Source organism: Labeo rohita, chromosome 9 (assembly GCF_022985175.1).
Source record: "Labeo rohita strain BAU-BD-2019 chromosome 9, IGBB_LRoh.1.0, whole genome shotgun sequence".
Taxonomy (NCBI): domain Eukaryota; kingdom Metazoa; phylum Chordata; class Actinopteri; order Cypriniformes; family Cyprinidae; genus Labeo; species Labeo rohita.
In genome coordinates, this window is record NC_066877.1 from 13259117 (window position 1) to 13275540 (window position 16424).

Genomic DNA, 16424 nt, shown 5'->3' on the forward strand with positions numbered 1-16424 from the left:
GCTGTGGGCTTTTCCAATCACACACAGTCCTTCTGGAATGACAGAAAGAGCTGTGTAATTAAGACTTAAATATACCTTAGTCTGGAGACTACTTCCGCCCCCTCTGCTGCCACACACACGCAGGAGTAACGGCTCTTACATACACTTCTCTCCGTGCATCTGGAAAATGGAAATAAAGCCCCAGCCTCTACACACCATCTACCGAGTGTCATTAATCAGACAAGCCCTTATTAATATTCAGCCGGTCTACGTTACACTCATAATGAGTCCCAGTGTTATGGAGAAAGGCTGAATGTCAATACAATGTCATTAGCTTCAAGGGCAGATGGTGTAGGAATTACTTTTAATTATAAAAAGTGCAGAAGTAATTTTGGAGGCTGATCCCAGAGAACTTGTCACAGGTGTTCCTGCATCACGTGTGGAATACACTTAATTTCCTGATATAGGTGTAGTGTGTTCACTTGATTTCAAGTACAAGAAAGTTTTGATTAGGACATTGATTCTCTGTCCGATACAGATAAGCTGAAATTTATTTTGATTTTATGGTAAAAAAACATTTTCATTGTCATCATAGACTTACCCTCATGTCTTTTCAAACCTGTATTATGTTTCTTCTGCAGAACACACAAAAATGATATTTTGAATGTTGGTAAACAAATAGTTTTGGTGACCATTGGCTTCAGTTATATAGACAGAAAAATACATTTCTTATAATACAATCTTTTATGTCTCATAAAAGTAGGTCATGCAGGTTTGTAACAACTTGAAGGTGAGTGAATGATGACAGAATTTTCATTTTCGGGTGAACTGAATCCCTTTATCCCTTTTTTACTGCTCAAGCCATTGGTTAAGCTGTTTTATTAACATTTTGAATTAGCTTTTTAATTTTAATTTTAGTTTAAATTACTTTTTTATTATTATGTGCTTAAAATAAACAAGTTACATTTTTGTCATTTTATTATTATTATTTTAGTTTTAGTTTAAATTCAGTGCTAGTACTTAAACTTATTTGGTCATTCCATGAAATCAGTGCCTTTTGCATCCCTAAGAAATAATTAAACACAGAGTTAATATAAGAATGTTCAATTTAAAAATGTGACAATACTATGTACATCAATATTACATAAAAAATCAATTAAATATTATTTTGAACAATTTAAATAGCATTTATGCTGGTAAGGGTATAAGGTTTTTGGTCCCTCACTATAATTTTTCTTTTAATTTGCAAAATAAAGGCAAAATGATATAAAAATCGCATTTGATTATTGTTCCAAATATAGTCTTATTGTTAAGCAGTGTTTTTGGCAAAAGCGTGCTTTTTTCTATGAAATCTAAATAATTTTATTGGTGTCCCTTCATTTCATGTCAGCCCTGTTATACTCTCATCAAAAAAAAAAAAAAAAAAAACTTGTAAAATAACAAGTTGTTAACAAGCATTCCAAAACTTAAACATAAGCATGTTTCTCACACTCCTCTATAATGTTATATTTTTGATGATTTATGAGGGGCCCTCATGCAATGTCAATACATTTTTAAACAATTATTTCTTACATCTAATATAATCAATATCTACAAGCAAAATCCTTTCAAAGTGCACAATATGTGCTTTTGTGAACTTGGGTATTAGCTAGCAATTAACAAATTAGTTTGAAATCGTCAAACCTTTTAAAAAGTAACAGGTTTTGATGTGGATATAAAAATCATATTTGCTTATTGTCCTAAACATAGTCTCATTGTTAAGCAATGTTTTTGGCAAAAGCATGCATGTTTTCTATAAAATATATATAATTTTATTGTTGTCCTTTGATTTCATGTCAGCCCTGTTATACTCTCATTTATAGGTTTTGACATGTGGGTAAATGGGATGACATTGATTATGTTTGACCCTGTTTTTAAAAATTATCTGTGTAAAATTCAAACATTTTAAAGGTCAGCCTTGGTACATTACTGAGCTTATTATTAAGCTAATGCCTATAATTCAGTGGCATATGAGTTCAAATTAAACTATAGTATCTAGTAATGCTTGTGTCTGTAACAGGGTTGACAAAAATACCAAAACATGAGGTGGTAATAAAATAATGAATTACATAGCCTGAGAACAATTTCTTGTCATTTTAAGATGTCTCCATTTCATGGATATTTAAAAAAGTATTGTTTAAACTTTTTCCAAGTGGAAAAGGCACCGATTTTGTGGAATGACCCTATTTCAGTTATTTGCCAAGACAAGATTTTAAATTATCATCTCAAACTAGATCATTTTTCATCTAACATTTATATTTTATTTAATTTTAGCTTTATTTACATTTTAAAAATGTAATTTTCGTTAGTGTTAACAACGTTGTGACACAGGCTCTTATAATAGCATTGTTTCAAACAGCCGGACAGCAACATTAACTCACTGACCTGAGTTTGAAGCAGCCAGACTTTGTATGTCTGACCAAACAGATAAGATACTATTATTTATTTCATTTGATGCTGATAGTTGTTTAGAAATTGCATCATGAACAGTTTTTAAATTCTTTTTACACAGTTTATGTATACCACGTTTAAACTCAGCCTGTTTCTCCTTTCATATGTCTACAGTCCATGTTTTCACATGTCCCGGTAGGTTTCAGTTTCATGAGTCTTTGTGCTCATGTAGCTCGTTAACATTTCATGGAGCATTAAAGCAAACTTAAGAGAGGCTTTTCCATCTGTAATGCAGTTAATGATCTTTCCCATTCCCAGCGAAGGCATGTCCAGCTGCTACTGCTCTAGAGGAGTGGAGAACTTGTAATGATCATCCATGCATCACATTCTACTGGGAAGCGTCGCCATGGGGACCATGCATCCAGGACTCCTCCATGAATCTAAATGGCAGCGGCTACTGGAATGGAACGGCCACCTGTGCAGTCGGGGTGCAGATTCGTAAAGTGGTCTGCATGAAAATGGGCGTCGGGCCAGTTATTCCCAAAAGGTGCCTTATTTTTATGTATGAAATTTATAATCTGAGGATTTGTATATTTCCACACACCACGCTAAAAGTATTCACAGTGGCATTTTGTGGAGGTTAGATTATTAAAGCACATAGATTTTCCACAAAATGCTCATAGCATATAGTTGAAATGGTATGTTTTACTAGTCTTTGATGATCACTGCTTTTATTAGTACTCGCTATAGTTCTTAGATAAATGCAATACGGCTTTTTTTTTTTTTTTTTGGCAAATCTGAAATCTTCTTGTCTGTAGTCTAAACAGCCTTATTGAAAACATATTCTTAAATCCGATTAAAATCAGATTTTGGAAATGCGCCTCATTCAGTACAGTGAGATTGTATTTAATTTTGTTTTTTCATCATTAGGATCCAGTGTGACTAACATCATACACAATTTAGTCATAGATGTAGGCACTACTGCACTTTATCTCATTTACACACACATGTGGCATTCACTATGTATGAATAATCAAATAAGGGAATGGTTTTGGACATGGCATTTGTATGAATGAACAAAATGTGCACTCTAAATGAATCTGGGTTAAAAGCAGCCATTGCTGGGTTAAAAGTGCTGGGTAAATTTGGATGCTGGGTTATTTTGACCCAGCTGGTTGGGTCAAATGTTTTATTTAACTCAGATTTTGTTTTAAAATGATTATATTGCTGGTTTAAAATGGGATGGAAATAAAAAAATCACACAGAATTACTAGAGGTAGCAGCAACTATTAAAAGATAAACATTTATTAATAAGCAAAAACACCCATGGACAAAAATATAAGACAAATTGACTTTACTTGAGCGAATACAGCATAGTTTACAATATTACATACATTTACATTCGTTTCATTTTAGAAATAAAAAGGTAACATGTCGGTGCCAATAGCCTCGTGGTTAGTGCGCTCACATGCAACGCATCTGCACTCATGGTGACCCAAATTCGATTCCCATCTTGAGGTCCTTTGCTGGTCTCGCTCCCCTCTCTTCACCCATTGCTTTGGGCTGTTGTTCAGTGGGGAACGGCTAAGCTCAAACTGCTGCCTCACATTTCACCTGTAACTGAAAGATGCCAACTCCATAACCTGCCCATAAACAAACAGTACTGAGACTAGAAAACATATTTTATCAAAATAAATTTAATTCAATATTATAGTGAATAAAATCAGTTGGTATTTAACGTGTGTTTTAGTGCCACTCTCTGGACATTTCTTTTAATTAATCCAATAAAAAAAAAAAAATTAAGTCAAACATTTAGATGTCAAACATTTATTCTCTCGTTTTACAAAGAGTTCTTTTGCAGCTAAACAACATGAGCAAAAAGCAGCAGCCTATGAAACACTTAGGGCAACAAGAGGAACTTTTGCCTGTGGTTTTAAGAAAAACTGCCACAGCAAAAACAACTAGAAACCAAACAAATCAATTTGCAATAGCATAAATTATAAAGTAAACAAATTTCAAGTACAGACATTGAAATCAAAAGTTTAAAAACACTATAGTCTACTTTTCATTGATAAAATATAGATTAATCCTCGTTAAAGTCAAGTTCAGTTAACTATCTTCTTTTGTTCTTTGATTAACATTAATGACAGACAGAGCTGTCTACCACTGAACGCACGCGGATTAAAAATACTTGCATTTTATTTCAAAACGGAATCGTTAAAGACGTTCACTTCCAGAACAAAAATGTACAGATAATGTACTCATCCCCTTGTCATTCAAGATGTTTGTGTCTTTCTTTCTTCAGTCGTAAAGAAATTATTTTTTTTGAGGAAAATATTTTTCTCAATATAGTAGACTTCTATGGTGCCCCAAGTTTGAAATTTCCAAAATGCAGTTTAAATGCGGCTTCAAACAATCACAAATGCGGTTGTAAACGATCCCAGTCGAGGAAGAAGAGTCTTTTCTAGTGAAATCATTGGTTATTTTCATTAAAAAAATACAGTTTAAATTCTTTTTAATCTTTTTAATTGTCTTGTCTTGCTCTCCCTGAACTCTGTGTATTCTCGCTCAAGACAGTTAGGGTATGTCAAAAAACTCCAATCGTATTTTTTCCCTCAACTTCAAAAATAATTTCAAAATCATCCTACATCGCTGCAGAAGTACGGACTCAGTCTATGCAAAGTGAACATGCAAAGTAGATCAAACACCCTTAACAAAAAAGGTAAAACAGCGACGATTTTAAAGTTGAGCGAGAACATGAGATGGGAGTTTTTCGACATACCCTTACTGTCATGAACCGAAAAAAAAGTTCAGGGGGTGTAAGACAAGATGAGCATTAAAAAGTATATAAAAAGTATATAAATTGTATTATTTTAATGAAAATAACCGATCGTTTCGCTACATAAGACCCTTCTTCCTCAGCTGGGATACAACCGCATTTGGGATCGTTTGAAGCCGAATGGAGAAAAATGCTGAAATGTTTTCCTTAAAAAACATATATTTTTTTTACGACTGAAGAAAGAAAGACATGAACATCTTGGATGACAAGGGGTTGAGTACATTATCTGTAAATCTTTATTCTGGAAGCGGACTTGTCTTTTAAGCGGAATCTAAATGAATGTGTCTTATCGAATATCGAATATGGTTCTTGGAAATTTGAAACTGGTTCTCGGTACCCAACCCTAGCTGTCAGTGATTGACCTAGCCACTAACCCAACAGCTGGGTAACACAAAAACTACTCAGCACTGGAAAAAAAAATCAGCAGGCTCAAACCCAGTGTTTTTTTTTTTTTTTTTTTGTGTGAATGTGGTAATGCCTTTAATGCTTATTCACAATGATCCTGAACCCGGCCTATTTCCTTTATGGGATCATCCATTTTTATAGCTTCATCTTTAAAACATTGTCAGCATTTTCTCTCCCAGATATATATTTTCAGTAGGCGTAATATCACACACACATACTGTATTTGTTCAATAATGAACTTCCCACATGAAAATACTTCCCTCTGCTAGTTTTTGTAAAAATATGTACATTTTGTTTGAACATAGCAGTAAATTAAAGCAGATATTATTAGACGCTGCTTCTCTGGGATGCATCTGCTAACAGCAAAATTGGGAATTAGTGTTTTGTGTATTCTTGCTACGCTATCCTGAAATCCCACTGATAGTTTTTCATTCAAACATCTTCGCTCAAACAGCAGAAGCTGAGATGCGAAAATATTGGTGGTGCTTGCTGCAGGTTGTGGTACATTTGCAGAGCATGAATGAAATGTACAGTAAAAAAACTGAAAGCAGTTCTCAAGAGTTTCACATTTCCCTGACCTTTTCTCAAGAGAAGAGTGTTTGGTTTACTTGTGCTGAAACTGTATCTTGTACATTGAGTCTGTCAATATTCTCAGACTTGTGATGTGAGTGACTCTGAATGCAGGCTTGACTGATTCTCTCTGTTTCCTGTATGAGAGGGGTGGAGGTTCATGTTGCCCCAGGTCTTTCCTTGATAAATGTTTCCTCTGGGAGCATAATAATGGCGCTTTGGGTAAGATAAAATGTTCTATTGCATTGCATGGAGAAGATATTGTGTTATGCATCGGAAAAAGGACTCATAAATAATGCAGCTGTTTATCCATTTCTTTCTTTTATATTAATGACACCAACGTAAAAGTGAGTTTATGGGCTGGTGTATTTCACTGGCCTGGTTATAGGTTTCGCTTGACCTCTGTCTAGAATCACATACCAGTTTTTCTCACGTCAGTATTTTTTTTTTTTTTTTGCAATGTAAAATCTGCATTGAGTTCACAGTGGGAAAGCATTTGTGCTGTAAGAGCTTGAAAGGCGTAGCGTATGTTAAGGAGAAAGAGGTGTCAAATACCGCTGTGTTTACAAATGAATTGGTAATCTAGGCTTCTTTACAGTCAGGAGAGGACAAATCACACTCTGGTTTATAGCAATCTGTGACGCACACACACCTGCTCTCACTCACAGATGTACTAAATCATAAATCACAGATGGATGTACTGTATATTGCCTGTGCATGTTTGATGGAGTGAGTAAATTTATGTGTTTGTGTCACACACATATCATATGCCTTGTGGCCTGCCGCATGTGCTGGAGGCAGCGAGAACCGAGCATCAGTTATACAGCGTGTGTTCTATCATCATATGGAAGCAGCTGATGTTTCATACGTAGGTGGAGTATGTTCAGATCCCCACTTTATTTAAAACAGCAGGGCTGAGCTATTTAAACACCCTGATATATGAAATGACCCAACAGGGAGATGTTTGTTTATCTTACTGCTGCTAGACCGCTTCTTTATTAATACTCTTTTTTTCTAGATATGCTTACATAAAGAGGAAAACAAACCAGGTTCTATATAGGCGCAGTGCAACAAATTTGCCATTCATTTGTCTGTCAACATCAAATGTGAATGCGCTACAAGATCTCAGCCAATCAGAAGGTAGTTAATGTAAAAAATGTTAATAAGTACAATATATAAAGTTATATGGAACAGGATGATGTATTTATTGAATTATTTTGTATCAATGAAATGTGGCTGATGCAGGTTGGGATTCATTTTAAAAACCCCTCGTTTTTAAAGTCGACTCTTTCTTTTGAGAGACAATACTTTATACACGGTGCACTTTCAGATTTAAAAACTTTGCAGGATGTTTTCATTCACTTAGAGCCGTGTTACACACTGCATGAAAGGTTATTTTCAAAAATCCATAATAGGAGCACTTTAAGATTTTTTTCTTAAAGATCTTATTTCCTCCTCATTCCACATCATTTCCTGTCTTCTCTCTCTACTGCTGCTCTCCACACTCTCTCCACTGCCATCTCATTTCCTGCCTTGTCTTTTAATAAATGGAATCACTTTAATCCAAAGCCTTTTATTGACTTTTTATTAAATTATATACATTTTATTAAATTATAACAACAGCAATATGATAAAAATAGTGTTAAAAAATAAATAAATAAATGTGTTTATTGTTAATAATAAACGTAATAAAAAATAATTTGCCTACAGATAGCATAATTGTTTGAAACAAAGCAGTTTATTATTGTTTAGTATTATTATTATGGAAATTAATGGAAATGACTTATTGTTTTTTTTTTAAAACTGTGGCAACAGCGATATAACTGAAAAAAAAATGCATTTATGATTAATAATAATCATTATTCTTCCAATAATTATTTTTTACAACAGATAACATTACTAATACATATAACACCGGAAAATTAATTATCCACCCCCATGTTGTTCCAAACCTGTAATACCTTCGTTCATCTTTAGAACACATATTAAGATGTTTTTGATTAAATCTGAGAGCTTTTTGACCCTACATAGACGGCAATGCAACTAACATGTTCAAGACCCAGAAAGGTAGTAAGGACATCATTAAAATAGTCCATGTGACATCAGTGTTATGAAGCTACAAGAATACTTTTTGTGTGCAAAGTAAACAAAAATAACGACTTTATTTAACGATTTATTCTCCTCCGTGTCAGTCTCCGCCACATGCTCATGAGACTGGTTTTTGGCATTGATCTGCAAACTTATGCCATTGGTTAAGTCAGTATCTCATTGCTTTTGTTTTGTGATTTAATGCTTGCTTTTACAATGGCTACAAACATGACTCATCAATTAAATTTGATGTTCTACAGTTTATCCATGCTTTGTTTCCATATAGATGTAAAGTCAGAGTCAACCTGTTGTCATCTGTGATGTCTCCTCTGTTCTGTCATCCTTTCTACTGATTTCTTGCATTTATCCTCCACCCACTCTTTTGTTTCTTTCCTGAAGCTCTGTAGCATCATTGCCTTTGGGTGATTGCCCTCTGTAATGACATTCTGCTCCACAGAGCACAAAAGTGAGAGAGAAGCAGATGATTCATGCCACTGTTCTTTCTTGTCCCCTGCTTTGATGTGTCCTGTTTGCTGGTCTCCAAAGCCTGTAGTTGGTAGAGCCCTGCTGAGCCCTGCTGCCTCTCTTTAGAGCTGCTGCATGCTGGGAATTGAACCAAGCCTGGAAATGAAATGTCCAGAATCCAGCTCATTGGGTTGGACGTTCTCCAAGGGGCAACATGCTCTCAAACAAAAGCATGTGCATACTCACACTCACAAGGACACACATGAAACAAGCTCCTCAGCAGGACATAAGGCCTAGTGTGTATGTAAGAGATCGTGTACAGTCATCCAGTCATTATTGCAAATAATGGCTCTAGTTTCAGGCTGAAGGGGTTTGTTTTATGAAAATGACCGGCTGGTGGTACATTATGCCTTATATATGTTCGCCAGGAAGAATGTTATTATCCCTCCCACGACATGGCTGTTTACCAAATAAATCAATGCGCATGAAATATTGATTTAAGGTAAATAGTTAGAAGAAACCAATACCGCAGCATGCTAGGAGAGGTATGAAACAGGTATACGGTTATAAAAAAGTAAGTACACCACATAAAATGTAAATGTTGGAGTGTTATTAATTTTTGCCACAGAAAATTCTGTTGATATTTTGATATTTTTGTTTAAAAAATAACTATAATTTTTCAGATACACCACCAGTCAAAAGTTTTTGAACAGTAAGATTTGTAGTCTCTTCTGCTCACGAACTGCATTTATTTGATCAAAAGTACAGCAAAAACAGTAAACTGTTTTCTATTTGAATATGTTTTATGTAATTTATATGAAATGTAATTTATATGAAATGTAATTTATTCTTGTGGTTTCAAAGTTTAATTTTTTGCATCATTACTCCAGTCACATGATTCTTGAGAAATCATTGCAATATTCTGATTTGCTGCTCAAAAACCATTTATTCTTTTTATTATGTCGAAAGTATGTCTGAGTAGAAATTTCTCAGGTTTCTTTAATGAATAGAACAGCACTGAAGAACAGAATTCATCTGAAATTGAAATCATTTGTATATGTATATATCTATATATATAAAAGTTCAGAAGAACAGCGTTTGTCTAAAATAGAAATAATTTGTAACATAATAAATGTCTTTATCATCACTTTTGATCAATTTATATACATATATATATATATATATATATATATATATATGTATATATATATATATATATATATATATATATGTATATATTGTATAATGTTACAAATGCTTTTTATTTCAGATAAATGCTAATTTTTTAATCTTTTTATTCAGCAAATAATCCTGAAAAAATTTACTCAATTGCTTAAATATTGTCGATGATAATAATAAATAATAATAATAATAATAATAATAAATGTTTCTTGAACAGCAAATCAGCATTTTATAATGATTTTCATGTGACACTGAAGATTGAAGTAATGATGCTGAAAATTTAGCTTTGATCACAGGAATAAATTACATTTATATATATATATTAAAGTAGAATATTGTAATACATTTCAGTTATTTTAAATTGTGATAATGTTTCACAATAATACTGTTTTTACTATATTCATCTATATATTGTCCTCATTCTATATGTTAAGGAAAAAATAATGGGCATACTATTTTTTCACAGCATTGTATGTTGTCAATGCAGTCAATACACAAAAATATGACCTTTCGACACTGATTGACCAATCAGAATCAAGTATTGTAGAGAACCAAATAATAAACACACTTTCCATTTGAAGAGAAAGTAAAGTCTCGAGAGCTGTGTGGGCGTTCTCTCTTATCTCTTTCTCTTAAAGAAAATAAAGGCTCACATAACCTCTCGTTCCCTGTCACTCATACCAAAATAACTCACCTTTACCGTATACTCACTCAGATATAATCAGCTGCAGCCTCTGCTGGTAAGATGTAATAAATATTACATCAACTTCCCCTACAGTGTGGTGGTGATCTTCTGTTACACAGATAGTGTCATTGTAACAGTGTTGTATTTGTACATGATAATGTCTGGGTTTGTGGGGTACAGTAAATCAAGCAGTACTTACAGTCAGCACAGATGATATCTGCAGCCATGCTAGAAGGTCAAGGACAGAGCAGCTGCAGTGTGAATCAAGACAGCTTATCACTGATCGTGAAAAAATGTTTCTTCTCTCTGTTCTTCGTGTGTGTGTGTGTCACAGGTGTCCAGAATCTGCCCGACCAGACACCATTCAACCCTGTTTACTGCCCTGTAAGAAAGATTGCATTGTGACTCCTTTCAGTGAATGGACAGCCTGCCCTACCACATGCCTGCCAGGTACTGATACAATCTCTTCACACAACCTTTAGCTGTGACATTTCAGTGGTACCACACTTACAAGGATAGCTCTTCTGGAAAATAATGTTTATTTACTCACCCTCAAGTCCTTCCAAAACTGTAAGCTTTTCATTTTTTTCTGTGGAATCTTTTGACTCTGCTCTTACCATAAAACAGTACTGTTCCAAAGTTTAGGGTTGGTAAGATTTTTTTTTTAAAAGTTTTTGTCTCTCAAAGGGATAGTCATGTAAAAAAAATATTTAATTCTGTCATCATTTACTCAACCTTAAGTTGTTCCAAACCTGTATGAGAAGAAATTCTAATATTACTTTAAGCTCATCAAGGCACAGTAAAAACTATAATATTTTATCTCACAAATAATTCATGCCAATATTGTCCAAAACCCCACTTTTCTAGGGCGTTTCCAAACTTTTGGAGGGCAGTGTACACGATACAAGAATTGCAAGATATAAACTTAGAATTATTGGGAAAAAGTCAGATTTGCGAGACACAAACTTGTATTTGCAAGAAAAAAGGCAGAATTGCGAGTTTTTTACTCACAATTCTGACTTTATAACTGGCGATTGCGAGTTCATATCACACAGTTCTGACATTTTCCTCGCATTTGTGAGATTTGTGAGATAAAAACTTGCAATTCTGAGAACATATCAGTCTTTTTCCCTCCTCAAATTGGACTTTATAACTCGCAATTGCGTGTTTTTTATCTTGCAGTTCTGACTATACACTCTTAAAAATAAAGGTGCTTTAAAAGGTTCTTCACAGCAGTGCCATAGAAGAACCATTTTTGGTTCCACAAAGAACCATTCAGTCAAAGGTTCTTTAAAGAACCATCTCTTTCTTACCTTTTTATAATCTGAAGAACCTTCTTTCGCAGAAAGAACCTTTTGCAAAACAGAAAGGTTCTTCAGATGTTAAAGGTTCTTTTTGGAACCATTTAAACAAAAAAGGTTCTTCAATGGCATCATGAAGCACCTTTATTTTTAAGAGTGTATTTGTAAAAATGTTGTGATTAATTTATATCTCACAATTCTGAGGAAAATGTCAGAATTGCAAGAAAAAACCTATACAATATCTTTTTGAAAAGAATGAAATATAAGTTATTATTAATTTAAAATCTTGGTGACCTAAGCTCTTGAAAGGTCATTGTGCACTGTAGTATATAAAGACCTGTGTTGACTTTCTTCAAAGACCGTATGCTTTTGTGATCCACAGAAAAAAGGGGAAAAAAAAATTAAAGACTAAGGATAAGTCTGTTTGAGCATAACAATTTGAACATATGAACTTTGTATTTATTTATTTATTTATTTTGAAAAGTTGCTGTTAACATATAAAAGTATGCCATTTGATAACTTGTATTGTGTTTGCATATAAAAGTGTCTTAGCAGTGTGTGAACACATCCACCCTGCAATGATAAAAATCCATTCACTCCTTTTCTGAATCCTCAAAAAACCTAAACAATTATCAAGCGTTTTTATTTTCTGAGCAGTATGACGTCATACTGCTCAAGCCCTGCCCACAACCGCTAATGGACTGTCCTATATTAGCATATATCCGCCCTTAGCCAGTTGTATGTTGTCAGGCATTTTCTCTGCGCTTGAGCAGCTTTATCGGCAACAATGTTTCGTAAGCAATGCGGGTGTTTTATAGTACGATGTAAAAGTGAACATAAGAGTCTTAATTTTGAGGACGCAGTAGATCATTTTAGTGTGTGATGGTAACGGCCATATCTATGATGTGGAGTGAGTAGTAGCTCATTAACATTTAAAGAGACATGCACCGAGACATGAACAGAGCTGTTTTTGACAAGGTAAAAAGGTGTTCTTTTACACGACTATTGAGGAATTTTACCAATGTTACAGACATTTCATGAAGACCCCAAAGAATCATACCAACTTGAAAATGGGCATCTGTAAGTGCCTTTATAAACATGATTTTTACTTTAAAAAAAAAGTAGCATATATTGAACCATGACTATTCAATTGAATTTGAATGAAAACTACTTTGCCTAATACTTTATCTAATAAAAGCATAACATTTACAGAGTTTGTTATTAGAATCTAGAATTCATTAGCTTCATGAGGACAGTGTGTTGATAATGAAAAACAGGATTTACACTTTCACACGCTCGAGACTGCAAGGATGTGATGTCTTGCACTTCTGCTGTAAACATGGTGATAGCCAGACCACATACGTGCTGATCATTCTCAGAGGGGCTTTTCATACCCACAGAACAGATTTATTACACTTTAATGAGACTATTAATTGACAATTGCTTCCACTACAGAAATCAGGAGTAAACAGGCATTTATTATGATTGAATCAAATGGCAACATTTGAAGAAATGTTTTAAATAACTGATAGCCCCTCTGTAAATAGTGTGCGTTACCCTGTTGGGTCTTCTGTTAATGAGATCGCCTTCTTAATTGTGCTATTATCAGTCTTTTAGTAATTAGCAATGTGTAATGAGCCTTACAGCGTCTGTTAAATGAAGTCATTACATCAGCTTAGGATCCATACAGGGAACAGGAAGTCAACTCCACCAGAGAATCATATCATTACCTCTTATCTAAAGAGCTCTTTGAATTGTTCCTGCTGTGGTAATTGCTGTCAGAATTCTAATAAAGTGAAAGATGGCTAAAAGTAATGTTTTCTTTGTGTGTGTACTGTGCAGTGAACAGCAGCTTGCCCTCACAGTCACGATACAGGATCATCATCCAGCGGGCGGCCAATGGGGGTCAAGAGTGTCCAGATACTTTATATGAGGAGAGAGAATGTGAGGCTCTTCTGCTTTGTCCTGTTTACAGGTAAATAAACTGCAATTGCCTTTTTTTAGCTAGACTGATACATTGTTTGCAGTCCAGCCTGTTTGGGTTTTGTGGAGTTGATAGTATCAAAACCTTTTACAAATGCACACAACAGTTTAAAATCGCATGCAAAGAAATTCATGAATTAAAATATTATGTGCTGTTTCATAAGCTTACAATACTATCCTCAAAATACACAAGCCACACATTGTAGCTGTAATTGACTGCACAAGCAAACGCCAAGCTATTTGCAAGTTTCTCCGGATCATAAATATAAGTGAATGTGATTATGCAGTTGTAATAACTTATTAAATCGTTATTCTGCCAAGTTTATTCACAAATAGAAGCAGGTTGATTTTTTTTTTACAACCAATCGTAGTTATAACAGATAGCATTTTGTATGCAGACATTTCAGAAGAAATAATCTGTAGCTCTGGAGCATTGTGTGACTCTTTCATGTTTTTACACCATGCAAATAAACCTTATTCAATGCTTCTGAATGCCTGAAAGTCACAGGGTGTTGTTAAATAATGCCACAAGTCTGTTGAATAACAATGAAGTCCAGCTGATATACACTATCGTTCAAAAATTGGTGGTCAGTAAATTTTTTTTATATTATATTATATTATATTATATTTTTTATTATATTATATTATATTGTATAAAGACCTACAATATTACAAAATATTTCTATTTTGAATAAAAAGTGTTCTTTTAAACTTGAAAAATAATCAAGTTAAAATCCTAAAAAATAATGTATCATGCTAACGTTCAAAAATTTGGGGTTGTTATTTATTTATTTTTTTTTATTTTTTTTTTTTATTCTCATCAAGGCTGCTTTTCCTTAAAAATGTAAAATTTGTAGTTTATTCATAAATATGAAAATATCTGCAATTTAAAAACGTTTGGAATCAGTACGATTTTTAATGTTTTTAATGGAGTCTCTTATGCTCATCAAGGCTGTATGTATTTGATTGAAACTACAGAACAAAAAATGAATTATTGCAATTTCTAATGTTGCTTAAAAAAAAATTACCATTACCATATTTCTGTCTGTAATTCTCACTTTAAAGTTGTAAATAAAACAGAGATTATTTGAATATGTTTTACAAGAAAATACTATTTGGTTTCCTATTTTAATATAATTTAAAATATAATTTATTTCTGTGACGCAGCACTGAATTATCTTCAGCCATTACTCCTGTCTTCAGTATCACATGATCCTTCAGAAATCATTCTAATATGCTAATATTATTTTTTTTGTGATACTTTGTGATATTTTTTCTTTGATTCTTTGATGAAAAAGTTAAAAAAAGAACAGCATTTATTCAAAATAGAAATCTTTTCTAACAATATAAGGCATTTAACACACCCTTGCTGAATAAAAGTATTAATTATATTATTATTATTATTAAGTTTTTTTTTAAAGAAAAAAAAAATGCTTTCTACAAAAATAATACAGAGCTTAAATTATTTTTCATTCTCATTTCATTTTTATTTTATTTTTTTTTTTTAGCACCAAATTAGCATTTTTGCATCCTGATTTTGCATCAGGAATAAATTACAAATTTTAATCAAATAAGTGCAGCCTTTTTTTAAAAAATGACCAACCCCAAACTTTTGAATGTTACCATATTAGAGAATTCTCATACTCCAGTAATGCTGTATGGCATATCATATTAAAGCATTTTTAAAGTTTTTTTTTCTCATTCTTTTATGTATTTCAGTTCATTTAGAAACTACGTAGAATATTTGCACTTTAAAACATTTATTTGCAGTAAACTAGTGAATGCGTTAGTTTATATTAACCGTTGACCACGCTGCTCTCTAGAAGTCTGCATTGAAATCTCTTGTAATTAAAACTATTGACAAGAAACTGTTTAGCATGCTGAAACAAAGTCGTTCATTTAATGCAGCACTTCATTACCACTGGTTTATAGGATTTATTCAACAGTCACATTTTTTTTTATTTGCAAGGCTAGACCTGGGTCACATGGAGTGGAAGTCATTATCCTGTGAAAGCCACTGAATAAATTAATTCCATGTGTCATAAAAGACTGTGACAGCGTCAGACACTGGTTAACACTGGTTTTAACTATTGTAACCATATAGATATGCAGTGTCTGTGTGTTTCATGGGATCACCGCAGGGCAATTTTTTCAACATCAAACCATCACTATAAATCTTCATCTCTGTTTCAGATGGAAGACACACAGATGGCATCCGTGTACTCTGGTCCCAGATTCTGTCCAGCAGGGAATGACGGGAGCCAGTGAATCGTGTGGTAAAGGATTAGAAATGAGAGGTAAGAGAAGTTTGCTTGATGTAATGGATTCTCATGGTACTCTAAATAGCCACCTGTCGTTGCTCTCCCTCTGAGCTATGTGCATCACTGTGTACATACAATATATGGCTTTGAGCTCTGCTTTGTTCATTGTCACTGTACGATGTATGAAGTGCTAATGCAGCATGCTGCAACCCCCGGTGTGATTATGACAGACTGGA

The 16424-nt window shown here is 33.7% G+C and overlaps 1 protein-coding gene across 1 annotated transcript in view; it reads left to right on the top strand.

The window, feature by feature from the left end:
* The window catches only part of thsd7ba (thrombospondin, type I, domain containing 7Ba), a 245242-nt gene that overhangs the window by 150335 nt on the left and 78483 nt on the right, over positions 1 to 16424 (top strand). The window contains 4 exon segments of the mRNA XM_051118747.1: positions 2728 to 2956; positions 10978 to 11093; positions 13787 to 13919; positions 16121 to 16224. Of these exon segments, the coding sequence (XP_050974704.1) occupies positions 2728 to 2956; positions 10978 to 11093; positions 13787 to 13919; positions 16121 to 16224 (582 nt within the window).